General features: G+C 39.1%; 1 protein-coding gene and 1 pseudogene across 1 annotated transcript; both read right to left on the bottom strand.

Moving 5' to 3' along the window:
- Positions 1-9,018: 9,018 nt before the first annotated feature.
- Positions 9,019-11,876, bottom strand: LOC118983472 (zinc finger protein 540-like). The gene is given in 6 exon segments (XM_037041031.1): positions 9,019-9,216; positions 9,218-9,311; positions 9,313-9,714; positions 9,771-9,928; positions 11,497-11,570; positions 11,864-11,876. Coding segments are annotated over 6 exon segments (939 nt in total).
- A 450-nt stretch (positions 11,877-12,326) lies between these two features.
- On the bottom strand, positions 12,327-12,819 carry LOC118983528 (deoxyuridine 5'-triphosphate nucleotidohydrolase, mitochondrial-like; annotated as a pseudogene).
- Positions 12,820-15,674: the final 2,855 nt, after the last annotated feature.

Below are 15,674 nucleotides of genomic sequence, written 5' to 3' on the forward strand. Positions count from 1 at the left end.
TTTTAAAGGGCCTGATGCAGAGCTGCAGCTACTCACAAGCTGTGACCTTAAGCCTTGGGAGAGCACATTGAAAGTTGCTAGAGACATTCAGGGAGGTACTCAACTCTCTGGCTTCAGGGCTAAGGCTGGATAGGCAGTCTTCTCCCACACAGCAGTCATCTGAGGTCCTTCTTCCCTTGCAGAGCTCTCCCAAGAAAACAGGTAGAAGGTGCGATATCTGAGTCCCCTCCTATCTGGCTAATGCTACAGCCCTGTCCTAGTGATGCTCGGAGACCTTGCAAGAGTCCACTTGAGAAATCACCCAAGCAATATCCAGTGGCTTTTCCATACAAATGGCCTATCTTGCTCATGATGCAGACTCTTCTAAATCTCTCAAAGAGGCTGGATCTGCCTTTTCATGCTCTATACTTTTGACTCAGTAGCCCAGGAAAAACAAAAGAACATTGTCTTTCTACATTTTTAAAAATATTTTATTTATTTATCTTTCGAGGGGAAGGGAAGGAGAGAGGGAGAGAAACATCAATGTATGGTTGCCTTTCGTGTGTCCCCTGCTGGGAGTTGGCCTGCAGGGAACTGGCCTGCAACCCAGGCATGTGCCCTGACTGGGAATCGAACCTCAATCCACTGAGCTATACCAGCCAGGGCACTTTCTACATTTTTAATGGTGTTCAAATGTAGCTGTCTCCATTTTCCCTCCAAGTCTCTGACACAACACAATTATCCAAGTTCTCTCCATCGTTCCAACCACCTTCCGTTTTTTCCATGTGTTCTCTTTTTATCTAATTGTTGTTTGAGTAAACTGTTTTGTTTTTTGTCCCATCACAGCCCACCCCACCCCTCTCCAATCCCTCTCATTTCCACTCCTCCATAGTTTTTATCCATGTGACCTTTATACATGTTCCTGAAAACTCTTGCCCTCTTTCTTCTCATGATTTCCTCCCAAGTCCCTTCTGGTTACTGTCAGTTTGTTCTTTCTTTCAATGGTTCTGTTTATATTTTGCTTGCTTTTTTGTTTTGATGATTCATTTCCTCTTATAGGTGAGATTATATGATGTTTGTCTTTCACCTCTTGCCTTATTTCATTATCATAATGCTCTCCAGATCCATCCATGGTGTCCCAAAAGATAGGAGCGCCTTCTACCCTAAGAAACCTGAAACACCAACTAAAAAGGACCTATGATCCCCAACGTTGAGATCACCACAATTTATAATAGTCAAATGCTGGAAGCAACCTAAGCGCCCATGAGGAAATGAATGATCAGGAAACCATAGTACATTTGCACAAGTACAAGTATATTTTGAAGTGAAACAGAAAAGTAGATTGTCTCAATACCATATGACATAACCATTAACAGGTATCTAAACAACAAAAAAAACAAGCAAGCAAAATATGACCAATTACACACAAATACGGAACAGGCTGACAGGGTGCGGAGGGGAGAGGGGAGAGAATCATAGGGGGGAAAAGGATGACTCACATAAACAAGTACATAGGACACATGGACAATAACTAAATTGGGGGGTGAAATGGGAGGGAGGTGGCGAGCACTGGGGGTTCAGGGGTGGGAATATAAGACAGAAAACTGTACTTCAACAAGAATAAAATAAAGGGAGAGGGAGGGCTTTGGTTGAAACTGCAAACAGAATAATACAGGTCACTGCAGTGTAAAGAGAATTCTGAAAACATGAAGGAGCATGACACACTGTTGGACACCAGCTGGCCCTCTCTGACAGCAACACATACAAATCTGCCTCTTCACAATCCTTTCCCCTGAAGCACAGCTTCTCATACAATGCCTGAAAGTCTGGCTTCCTGTCACCACTGGGTGTCTCACCTGTGACACCTTCATCTCCATTTCCACCTACCTGGGGGGGTCGGATATTGACTTTTTTCTGCAAATATCCCAGAGGTCCTTCATTTGCTCCAAAAATCTAACAAGGACTGACTTAGAAACAACAAGACCTATGTACAAAATAATAATTATTATTTTAAATCTGTCTCCATTTCCAACCCACTTTGAGCTGAGAAAAAAAGGGCTGTGGGAAATTTAAAATATTCTAGATCATTTTCCAAAATTCTGTCTCCTCATAGTGCCTTAATCATTCTAACAACAAGTAAATATTTCAGATAATGAGCTGCAAAGGACTGCAGTTCTCAAAGCCTTTATTTAATCCATGAGATAACCTCCAAACCCTGCCCTGTGAGCATCAATCTGAAAGTCTCCCATACAAAGTAGAGTCCCCAAAAGAGTTGAAATAAAAAGAAATCCTGGGGTGGAGGAGAAACTCCAAAGGAAATCATTCTCACTCAGGGAGACCAGGTTGCTGTAATTCTCCAACATCACATCCGAGTACAATTTCCGCTGACCTGCGTCTAGACACTCCCACTCCTCTCGAGAAAAATCTACTGACACGTCCTTGAAGGTTAAGAATGGCTGATGATAAAAAAAAAGGACAAGCATATTTTTCCACAATACACAGGACAGATCTCACTGTCATCTAACATGAAAGCTGTTAGAAGTGGTTTTCACCTAGTAGATATCCTGCATCATTCAGTAAGGCCACTTTGACCTTCTAAAACTCTCAAAAGTATTTGGTAACACAAAGAACTGACCATAATACATGTGTCTACAAATCCACTGCAAAGACAATACTTTTCAGGAAAATAAACTTTAAAATGTAGGAACACACACAGGTATACTGATTGCTGAGTGTTGTATTTCTATCATTCAGAATCAGCTATGTATACTCCTCAGCTACAAAAGCATGATGAACTGTAACTGTCAGAAACTTCTTTAGGTTTCATTCAGACAGCAAACAATGTCCTTTTCTAAAAATGCAGAATCTGATTCAGGAGTTGTGGGTGGGGCCTATGTTTCCACATTTTTTCAGAAGCTCACTTGCTTAAGTATGTTTTATTGATTATATTCTCATAATTATCCCATTTTTTCTTCCCTTTCTCCCCTCTTGCCCTTAAACCTGTCTCCCTCCATAACTCCTACACTAGGTTCATGTCCATGGATCATTCGAAAGAGTTCTATGACTTTTCCAGATCCTATACTATTTTAAATTCTCCCTATGTATGTTATACCCATCATTTATGTTTCTTCCCTGTATCTTTGACCAGATTCTCCCACTAACTCCACCCAGTACACAACCCTCCATATGAACTCCATTTTGGTTATGGTGGTCCTGTTCTGGTTATTTTCTTATTTTCATTTTGGTTTTGTATTTACAGAACTTTTGGTTAAAAGTTGTGAGCTTGTTATCATTTCACTCTTTAAAATTTTGATCATCTTCTTTTTCGTAGACAAGTGTGTGGGACATTTTATATAAGGGCTTGGTGATAATGAAATCCTTTAACCTGACCTTATCTGGGAGGCAATTCACTTATCCTTCCATTCTAAATGATAGTTTTCCCCCTTAATTAATCTTGGATGTAGGTCCCTGCGTTTCCTGACTTTGAATAATTATTTCCAGCCCCTTGTGGTCTGCAAAGTTTCTTTTTAGAAGTCAGCTGACAGTATTATGGGAACCCCTTTGTAGCTAACTCTCCTTTTGTGGTCCTTCCTTTAAGATTCTATCCTTACCTTTTATCTTGGGTAATGGAATTGTGATGTGCCTTGCTGTGTTCCCCCTTGGGTGCAACTTCTTTGACTCTGTGAGGTTCCCTCACTTGCACCTCTATTTTATTCACCACACTGGTAAGTTTTCCTTCTTTACTTTTCAAATCAGTTTTCCATTTTGTGCTCTTCCTCTTCTCCTTCTGGAAACCCTATGATTAGAATGTTGGAGATTTTAAAGTTCTTCCAAAGCTCACTCAGCCTCTCCTCATTTTATTCAATTCTGGTTACTTCATTCTATTTGCGATGAGTGTTTGTTTCTTCTTTGTGGTCCAAATTACTGATTGGAGTCCTAGTTCCTTTCATTTCACTGTTGGTCCTCTGTATATGTTTCTGTATGTCATTCTGTATAGCCGGCACTTCTTCCTTTTGTAGCTCTACTCAGCCATGTCTGTGAGCATCCTGATTACCAATGTTTTGAATCCTGCATCTCATTGGTTGGATATATCTTTGGCACTTAGTTCATTTTTAAAGGATTTCTTTTTACAGATGGTGTAGGGAGGGAGACAGAGTAAGAGAAACACAAATGTGTGGTGCCCTCTTGTGTGACTCATATGGGAACCTAGCTGTCAACCAAGGTGAGTGCCCTCACTGGGTATTGAACCATCAACTCTTTGGTTCACAGGGTGGCACTTCCTCCACTGATGCACAGCACTCAGGCATCTTTTGCCAGAATGTTGCTCTGCTCTTTCATTTGGGCTATTATTCTTTGTCTAACTGCACCTGTTACGTTCCCAGGTGTGGAGCTATAAATATTTGTCAGTGCAGGGCCACCCACCTTGCTGTGTTGTGGTGCTGTGTCTGAGGTAGTGTTCAGAGAGAAAATAATCCTGCTAGCTCATCTCTCACACAGCTTTCAGTCAAGTCTCCTGATACCAGCAAGCAAATTGCCCTTTCTGGTCATGATTCTGTGGTGAGTGGGCTTGTGTAACTCCTAGGATCCCATGGAATCCTGCAGCAGACTCTTCTGTAAGACTGGGTGTTTCTCCTGTAGCTGCACTTCTACAGGTTTTTATAGCCAGAGGGTTTGTGGCTTCAGTTTCACATGCTGGAAGCCTAAATTATTCTGTGTGTATTGTTCCCATGTTATTCTTCTTGTGTATGTGCACATTAATGTAATACCACTTGGTTCACCAAATACCGCCGCAGCTCGCCAGCCCACCAGCACCTGGCCCACAGAACAGTTTAGCCAGCTGCCTCCTTGCTGCACATCATCTCCACCCCGACTTGGTATCTCTGACCCTCCTAGCAGTTTGTATGAATGTTTCTTCTGTAACTCCTTGGTAGTCAGACTTTCATTACAGTTATATCTCTGATATTTGTGGTAGTTTGTTGTTTTTAAAATGGTGGCTATCCTTCCTTTGTTTGTGCAAAAAAAGCAATACACATCTACCTATGTCTTCATCATGGACGCCAGAGACAAGCTCACTTTTTACTAATGAAACCACCATCTATGATCCACCTGCCACACTTCTCACTAGCACATAATGGAGACACTGAAAAAAATCACACAAATGCTTTGCACCTTAGCATATGTTAGAAAATTTACATTTCCAAAGAAGTAAGTACATAGCAGCCAGAATTTCATTTGAAAATTTTCACAGTTATTTTGAGAACAAAATTATTCTTCATATTGAAATAGTTTCTGAAACATACAGTAAAAGATGGACCTTTAGTTTCATTCAAAACTTAAGCTATGATCTTCAAACTATCATAGCCAATTTCACACAGAGACCTCATGGATATTCACTGCTCTGTATGTAACTGAACAGAATGAAAAGAGTAAACTTAACAAAAGAGAAAACTAACACAATCATTAACATTTTATGCACACAGTAAGGAATACATGTAAATATGGAAAATAGGTGTAAATGAAAGGAAATAGAACATACATATTCTATGTCAATATAAATCACGGTTATTTTGTGATTCTGTAACTCTGGTGAATCCCTCTGCGAAAGATACTCTGTGTAATTTATAAACACAATAAAGAGAAACACACACATAATGATGGGAAGGAAGTTAACACTATAGTTTCTTTGTTCACGTGTGACTGTTTTATTTCATTAAAAATGTCTTTGTATCATGAGTGGTGAAATAAATCTTACCAATTTATCTAAATTAAACACACATTTATAGCATGATTCCTGTAAAATTACCTGAAAATATGAAAGGTGATAATGTAGGGTACATGTGTGACCTGAGTGTGCAATGTAACAAACTTTCACAGGAACAAGGACCACTGATTAAATCCTCCTTGTCAAGTTGCCTATGATATCTATGAAATAAATATACGGCCTTCATTTCCCAAGGCAAACAGAAGTTAGAAAGACAACAAAACTGTTCAGATGACCTGTGATAGTTTTTTCACACCCCTCAATAGTTCCCTATCAGACTACTATTAATGATAAAGGAAAAACTATTAACTCTACACTGAATAGAACATCTCAGTCAAGTGACTATCAGGTGGATTGGATCCATCCATATCCAGTGACTCAGGCTTGCAGAAGAACATGCCCTTATTGGTGTGACACTATTTTCGAAATACAGAAATAAGAAAGTCATTATGTGAAAATAATCATAAGTAAACACTCACTTTTTCTAATGTCAATCTACATGTACCTCTCATGTTCAATACACTCATTGTGTATTTAAATAGCAAGACTTCCTTATGAACTCAGCGACAATGTCTATTCTACTGACTCTCGGTTTTCAGAACAGGGATTCTCACTGAAAAATCTGCATTCACTTACCTCTGATGTACAGAGGTGATGCTTAAGCCACATGAAGTGAAACATATATCCCTTCTTCACCAATACCCTAGCCTCTGAGACCATCCCAGCAAGTATATTGCACACGGCTGCATTCCAACTTTCATCTTTCACTCAGAAGACGTATTCCCTTTTAGATGGTTATTAATTAAAGGAAGGAATGCTTGACCTTGGGCAGCATAGATAAAGATAAGGGACAGAGGGCCCTGAGACATAGACATTAGTACAGTACACAAAATACTGTACTTGAGAAACATAAACAGAAAATGATACTAGTAGAAAAATACAACCTCACTACCCAACAACATGAAAGAACAGAAATGAAGGTTGCTGGTTCTTAAGCCAATCATATTAGGAGGAAAAGCAAGCACAGCCTCAGATGCAGGGGCAGGGCACATCTTTTACCTGAGTAGCTGCCAATAATGCAGTGGCATTATAAAGGAGCTTAGCTGAACTCTTCAAAAAGCACATATCATCTATTGTCATTATTGGAACCCTCCATTAGGCATAATGAACAATGGGTATTTTTTCACATTATTTAATGTCTAAGGAAACCAAGGAAATAAACTGCTACTGCCATAACTGCACTGCATTATGGAAGGACAAATGGTTATCTGAAAACTTCAGTGAAGTTGGAGATGTAAACACATTCCAGTAAATTCACCTTTATTAATAAAAATAATCAATTCACACATTATCTAAATAAAGAATCACAAAACAATTGTGTTACCATTTCTAAAACCAGACATTGTAAACAATCGGGAGTGTTACTTTTCTGGCATATTATAATCCAAGACTGCAGTTTTCTTTGGTTTCTTTTTTTTTAAAGATTTTATTTATTTATTTATATTTAGAGGAGAAGGAGAGAGGGAGAGAAACATCAATGTATGGTTTCCTTTTGTGCTTCCCCTGCTGGTAGTTGGCCTGCAAGGAACCAGCCTGCAACCTAGGCATGTGCCCTGACTGGGAATCAAACCTCGATCCTCTGGTTCGCAGGCCCACGTACAATCCACTGAGCTACACCAGGCAGGGCCTCTTTGGTTTCTAATTGGAAGCCAACAGTTGGAGGCCAACTGTTGAGCAAACGTGGACATACAGCCTTGTTATGCACTGAGGGATGAACTGTCCATATTCCTTCACATATCGCTGATGGCTTTTTTATTCCAACGACATTAACTAACACTTAACTATGACTATGATGAGGACAGATCAGGATTTTAACAAAACAACATTTTCCTTAAAGGGAGATTTAGAAAAGTAGTTAAAATTTATATCGTTTCTACATCTTCCTATAATGTAAACTAGCATGACTTCCATTGTAACATACAATAAAATTCTGAGGAGCATAAAACAAACAATTTCATTTATATTTCTCAATACATTGGACAATCATTAGATTTTTTCATACATTGTGCATTATAGTGTCTTCAACCTTCTGTACAAATGTAGTCATGAGTGAAGCTCACCTAATATACAAGAATTCACTGGTGGTTAAAGACACAAAAATCACCCCACAGATTTCACACAGAGCAGAAATAAAAACTTAGTAGCATTAACTGAAAAAAGACTGGAATCAGTCTAAGATTTCCTTCTCAAAATATTTCAAATGCTGTCAATATACTATAGTTTACATTCTGAGCAATTATACATATCTAGACATCCATCCCCTCCACATTTTGAAGCACACTGGACAGGAACAATTGCTGTTTTTAAACTTTGTGCAATTCTCCCTACTAATATTCTGGTCTACAGCAATACCTGAAACCTACCAATAGCTCTCTACTCTGAATTATGATATTTTAAGCTGCGGTTTTTATTATATACTTTTCTAAATTTTTACATTTTTCAAGCCACTTTCATGTATAAATTCTTTTGGGTTATTAGAACTGTGTAATTTCACAAAAGTCTTTCGCTCTTTATGAACATAAAATTCCACCTTTCTGTGCTTTCCCTAATATATAATAAGGCAGCAGGTTCAGCTATACAATTTTCTGCAATCTCTGTTTTCATGGTGTTTTTATAGTGTTAATTCTTATATGCCACATAAGAGGTGAATGCTGAAAAACATGATTTACAATGTTGCGTATGTTTTGGATATAGGTTAAAATATTGCCAAAGACTCCATGTTTGAACAGTTTTTCTCTAGATGGATGTGTCTCATATTGGGTAAGGCACCTCTGATAAAAAATACACTTTTTATATGCACTACTTTTTATGGTTTCTCTCCAGTATGCATGATCCGATCTCGAAACGTTTCGTCACTTGGTTTACATTTATAAGCCTTGTTTCCAGTATGAATTTTCTGAAGTTTAGTAAGAGTTGTAAGTGGCTAAAGGCTTTATCCCATTTTGCACATTTAATAGGCTTCACTGCAGTATAAATATACTTTGTGATGAATGAGCATTGAGGACTGGTTGAAGCTTATACCACAAAAGTATACATAGAAGGTCTTCCTGTGTCGTGAATTGTTTGATGTTGAGTAAGGTCTGAGGGCTGCAAAGATGCTTTATCAGATGCTGAACACTTACAATTTGAATTTTCCGGTGCTAACAAAGGTTACCTTAGAGGTTTAACAATTTACCAAATATTTCGCATATATACGGCTTCTCTTCAGTGTGAATTATCTAATGTTGAGTAAGGCTTGTGATCGACCTAAGACTGCCGTGTGGGGAAAATTTCTTTGACTTCTCTCCAGTGTGAATTTTCAGATGTCGAGTGAGGTGTGAGTTCAGCCTAAAAGCTTTGCCACATTGACTACATTCATAAGGCTTCTCTCCAGTATGAATTTTCTGATGTCGAGTAAGTGTTGTCTGATGCCTAAAGGGCTTTGCCACATTTTGTACATTCATAAGGCTTCTCTCCAGAAAGAATCTTCTGATGTTGAGTAAGGGATGACCTCAGCGTAAAGGCTTTGCCATTTTGTACATTCATAAGGCTTCTCTCCATAATGAATGGTCTGATGTTGTGTAAGTGGTGACCTCAGCCTAAAGGCTTTGCCAGATTGTGAGCATTCATAAGGCTTCTCAACAGTATGAATTTTCGGATGCGGAGTAATGGGTGACCTCAGCCTAAAGGCTTTGCCACATTGTGTACATTTATAAGACTTCTCTCCAGTATGAATTTTCTGATGTCGAGTAAGGTGTGAGGTCAACCTAAAGGCTTTGCCACATTGTGTACATTCATAAGGCTTTTCTCCAGTATGAATTTTCTGATGTGGAGTAAGGGATGTCTGATGCCTAAAGGGCTTCCCATATTCTGTACATTCATAAGGCTTCTCTCCAGGATGAATTTTCTGATGTTGAGTCAGGTGTAAGGTCAACCTAAAGGGTTTGCCACATTGAGTACTATCATAAGGGTTAGGGTTAGACTCTGGCACCTAAGGGTTGAGGACCGTGTAAATGTTTTGCCACATTGTGTACATTTATAAGGCTTCCTTCCAGTATGAATTGTCTGATGTCTTGTAAGGTTTCAGATCCACCTGAAGGCTTTGCAACATTTTCTGCATTCATAAGACTCCTCTTCTGCATGAATTTTCTGAGCTTATGTGAGGTTTGACGATCTCCTGAATGCTTCTGAACATTCTGTACACATAGGAGAGTTTTCACCGGTATGAATTCTGTCATGCTCAACAAGACTATAGGACTCTCAAAATTCATTGTCACATGCACTACATTTGAAAAATTTCTCTCCTGTATCAATTTTCTGATGATCATTAACATTTGGGGACCAGTTAAAGGCTTTAGCACATTGTCTACATTCATCACAGTTGTGTCCAATGTGCACTGTGTGATGATTAGGAAGGGTTGGTGTTCTCCAAAAAACTTTGTCAGATTCTTTACAAATTTCAGTTTTCTGTCCAAGATAACTTTTTTTATGTAGAATTACACCTGAGATCCAGTGACCTGTTTTAGCACAGTCTTCACATTTATGTTCTTTGCTGGGACCTCTTTTCTTAATCTTATTGAAATTTGATATTTGATTGGAGCATTTCCTGCATGTTATGTATTTGCAAACATTCTCCCTGACAGCTATATTCATTTGTTGAGTGCTATTTGAGGATTCCTTTAAGCATTGGACATTATGACTTTGCTTGTTTGTCTTCTTCTCAGTAGGAACAACCTGATGAGTATTGTGAACTGACGTTTTGTCAAAGACTTTTCCACAATCATAATGGCTATCTGCAAGCTGACTCTTTGGCTGGACATTAGAATTTGACTCATGGAGAAAACTCTTCCAATGTTCACTGCATTGACTACCTCTGTAATCATCACACACACTCTGGGAAACATTGAACACAGAAAGGCTATTAGTGACATCTATAATTTAATTAATCGTGTAAACTTATTCCTAAGTAATCTTGCTGTGATCCCTATAAAACCCTGTTGGTTGTATTAAAAATTCTACTCAAGTTCAAGAAAGCATTATGCAGTGGATTAAAAGAAAACATCATTTCTGCAAAAGTACAGCATTTTCTGAAGAAAGGAAATGTCAAATCCATCACATTTAAGCTTTCTACGTGCATTCCAAATGCCTACATTGTACAAATTAGTGACTGAAACCTTATTCCCACTCTACATTTCAAACAATTCAAATGATTACCAACACCAAAACTTATGAGATATATTTGATTTTCCAGAGGGTCTTTAGAAAAGGGTGGCCAATCTCAATTCTACTATGGCCCCTTCAGCCTCATCATTCCCTTCAGTGGGCTGCATATACTTTTAGGACCATGTGAATGTTACTATTCTAATGTAGGGGCAAGGAGTTAGGTGATGCCTCCAGGTAAGAAAAAGGTTCTGGATTGGATAAAAGAAGGTTGAGGGCCAGATTTAGCCTGGAGATCTTGTGTTTGCCATGTGTGCTTTAGAAGAATATGTACAGCTAGAATAATATTTTCAGTCTCCCTATTTGGAAATTCATTGGTCTGTAAAGGTATCTGATTTAAACTGGAAGTTTCCCCAGATTTGTAATATTTTTCACATCTTATATAACCATGAATTTTCATGAATTATTTTTAAAGTGAGTTTTCTCCATTCAATCATGCTTTGCTTCTTGTCATAAACTTCCTTATCAGTATCAAAGGCACAGCTCTCATATCTTACCAGTGTTTCTTCAAAAAATAGTTCTTCTATTCCTGACCTTTCCAGGAAGTACTGGTTCTCTGTAGATGACACAGCTGATAGACACAAAAGAAAGGTTCACAGGTATGACACACTTGTGAATGTACATCGACATTACAATGAATTTTTAAACAAATCACAGTTTTGAGTACTTTGAATCACTTAAATACTTGCAGGAGAATGAAGTGTGGTGCAATGAAAAAAAGTTACAAAAAAGGGGAACAATGGCTGTTTACTCTCATAAAACACTGTGCTCATCTCCCTTGACACACAATGGAAATAGAGTAAATAAATTCCACATTTCTATTGTTTCCAGACACATAGTGTCCAGTGTATTCAATCTTCTCACTGTTGTCCTCCATGTTCCCAATACGTGTTTCTGTTGTGCAGGATACACAGTGCTCAGACAACACATGGTGAACACATTACAGTGCACACTAAAAAGAAAGGGTAATACTTGAAATTACATAGACGAGTGCACTGAAGACCAATGTCAAGCATAAAAAGATATCATGGGCTTTGAAAAAGAAACAGGCATGATATAAATCTTGCAACCCAGAAACACTCAAAACCAAACACCCACCACTTTTCCCCCCCAAAATTAGAGTTTAAACTAGGGGTGAATGTTATTTCTTTTTTAAACCCGGAGAAAGCAAGCTCATAAAGCATAGTTGTTTACAGTTATGAAACTCAAAATTATATCAACTAGTATTTTTGGAAGCTAAACCTTGATTAAGCACCAAGTCACTAAACAAAAGCTTCTCTTTTAAGACAAAAGTATTGTTCCTCATTTCGCATTTTCAGCAGACATTTCAATTCTTTCCAGTGGAACCAACGCCTCCAGAACCCCATTCTGTGTCATGTATGCATTCAACGTCCTCTGTTTCTGGATAATAAATCAATTCACAAATGAATTGTGCAATGCCATTATGTTTTTTAACTTCAAACTTTCCTTTGCCAAAATTGAGCAGTACAACACCAACATTTCCTCCGTAATCTTCATCTATGAATTCAGGTGCTACATCTATGAGGCCGTTTGTATCCAATGTAGAACGTGCAGCTACCCTTCCATAAACCCCAGCAGCAGAGTGATATGAATGATAGATTTTACAAGGGCTTTCTACATTCATTGCAGTGTGTAATTTTTGGCAATGTGTAGGTTATAGCCAGCCACCCACGCAAACCCCTTGGTTTGGGTGGTGGGGAAACACTGGAGCATTATTAATGAGAGTGTGCACCGCCCTCCTCTCCAGGTGGGGACCATTTGCTGGACCACATGGTGCACATCTCTTCAGAGCACTGCATAAAAGACAAGTGCGCAAGCAAACCTTGCCACAAAGGAACAGAAAGGCCTGAATCATATCTTTTCAAAAACTGCATTCAATTCACAAAAGCTACTTTTGAAGATTTTATTTATTTTTAGACAAAAAAGAAAGGATGGTGAGAGACATAAATGTGAAGTTGCCTCAGACGTGCCCCCTACTGGGAGCAGAGCCCACAACCCAGGAATGTACCCCAACTGGGAATCAAAGCAGGAATCTTTGGCTTTGCAAGCTGACACTCAAGGCAGTGACCCACAACAGGTGGGGCCAACATAGAAAAGTTTATATCCGACATACAGTGAATACAAATTCAGCCATGGACAAAGAGAAAATAAAGACTATTTCTGTGACTCAAAAGACCAAACAGCCATTTACCATTAGAAAAGCACAGAAAGAAGCAATGAAAAGAATAAGGAAAAACATAAAGGAATGTGAATTTAAATTTCATGGCAATTGATGTATGGCTGATTCATATTTGAATCATGCCCCACAATGATTAAATAGTGATCTTAAAACTATCATTTATTTTCCCTATATGGAAATAAATGCTAAAAAGTCAATCAACACACTTTGAAGAACTTATGATATAAAAGGAATCACCCTGGAAAATCACCAGTGATAAGGACTGACTGAGACTGAGAGATGCTGGAGTCCAAGTCTTTCTCTTAAAGGGCCTGATGCAGAGCTGCAGCTACTCACAGGCTCTGACCTTAAGCCTGGGGAGAGCACATTGAAAGTTGCTAGAGACATTCAGGGAGGTACTCAACTCTCTGGCTTCACGGCTAAGGCTGGATAGGCAGCCTTCTCCAACACGGATGTCATGTGAGGCACTTCTTCCCCTGCAGAGCTCTACCAATAAAACAGGTAGAACGTGGTATTTTTGAGTCCCCACCTACCTGGCTAATGCTACAGTCCTGTCCTAGTGATTCCCCGAGATCTTCCAAGACTCCACTTCAGAAATCACCCAAGCCATATCTAGTGGCTTTTCCATTCAAGGGGCTCCCCTTGCCGCATGATGCAGACTCTTCTAAATCTCTCAAAGCTACTGGATATGCTTTTACGTGCTCTATACTTCTGACTCAGTAGCCCAGGAAAAACAGAACATTTTCTTTCCACATTTTTAATGCTGTTCAAATGCAGCTGTCTCCATTTTCCCTCCAACTATCCCACACAACACAACTATCCCCACTGATCTCCATGGTTCCTACCAGCTTCTGTTTTTTCCATGTGTCCTCTTTTTATTTGTTGTTTGAGTACAGTGTTTTGTTTTTTGTCCCATCACAGCCCAGCCCACCCTTACCCAATCCCTCTCATTTCCACTCCTCCATAGTTTTTGTCCAGGTTACATTTATACATGTTCTTGAAAACACTTGCCCTCTTTCTTCTCATGATTTCCTCCCAAGTCCCTCTGGTCATTGTCAGTTTGTTCATTATTTCAATGTTTCTGTTTATGTTTTTCTTGCTTGTTTGTTTTGACGATTCATTTCCTCTTATAGGTGAAATCATATGGTATTTTTCTTTCACCACTTGGCTTATTTCATTACCATAATGCTCTCCAGATCCATCCATGCTGTCCCAAGACCCAGGAGCTCCTTCTACACTAAGAAACCTGAAACACCAACTGAAAAGGACCTATGAACCTGAATGTTAATAACACCACAATTTACATTAGTCACATGCTGGAAGCAACCTAAGCGCCCATGAGGAAATCAACGAATCAAGAAACCATAGTACATTTGCAGAAGCACAAGGACATTCTGAAGTGAAACAGAGAACTAGATTGTCTCATACCATATGATATCACCATTAACAGGATTCTAAACAAGAACACAAACAAACAAGCAAAATATGATCAATGACACTCAAATACGGGACAGGTTGACAGGGTCCAGAGGGGAGAGGGGAGAGAATCATAGAGAAAAAGACGATGGACTCTCATGAACAAGTATAAAGGACACATGGACAATAAGGTGAGGGGCAGAAACGGGAGGAAGCTGGGGAGCACTGGAGAGGCAGGGCTGGGAATGTAAGAGAGAAAAATGCACTTGACCAAGAACTAAATAAAATATAAAATTAAAAAGAAGAAAACTAGACTGTCTCAATTTGTGGAGGTACATTGAGTTGCAAGAGAATCAACGGGTCTAAACTTCAAAGGGATTTGTTTGCAACCTCGAGAGGGTTAAAAATTGTAAGTTCAAAAACATGACATCTGGCCACAGGGTTCCTGTGATATCTGCATCATATTCCACGATCACAACCACTTTCTTCATGAACTCCATTCTTGCCACAAGAACAAAAGGAAAAAAGGAAATGGCTTAATGTACAATTCCTCAAGAACGTGTACAGTTTTTCCCAGGTCCTCAAAGCAATGAAAGTGGAGTCAGACTATGGAGACCCTTAAAATCTAAAAAATGAGTTAACTGTATGCACTGCACACGTTGTAAAGATCCTATTTTTTTATTTTTAGACAGGGAGTGCTTATGTTGAAACTACTAACACAATAACAGAGGTCACTGCAGTGTAAATAGAATTCTGAAAACATGTATGAGCATGACACACTGTTGGACACCAGCTGGCCCTCTCTGACAGGAACACATACAATCCTGCCCTTTCACAATCCTTTCTCCTGAAGCACAGATTGTCATAGCATGCCTGAAGGTCTGGCTTCCTTGTGACCACTAGGTTTCTCACCTGTGACATCTGCATCTCCATTTCCACCTACCCGGGGGGCCGGATATGGACTTTTTTCTGAAAATATCCCAGAGGTCCTTCATTTGCCCCAAAAATGTGACCAGGACTGGCTTAGAAACAACAAGACCTGTGAACAAAATAATAATT

The sequence above is a fragment of the Sturnira hondurensis genome, unplaced genomic scaffold, assembly GCF_014824575.4.
Source record: "Sturnira hondurensis isolate 20B ecotype Veracruz unplaced genomic scaffold, ASM1482457v3 Scaffold0000451, whole genome shotgun sequence".
In the NCBI taxonomy this organism is placed as follows: domain Eukaryota; kingdom Metazoa; phylum Chordata; class Mammalia; order Chiroptera; family Phyllostomidae; genus Sturnira; species Sturnira hondurensis.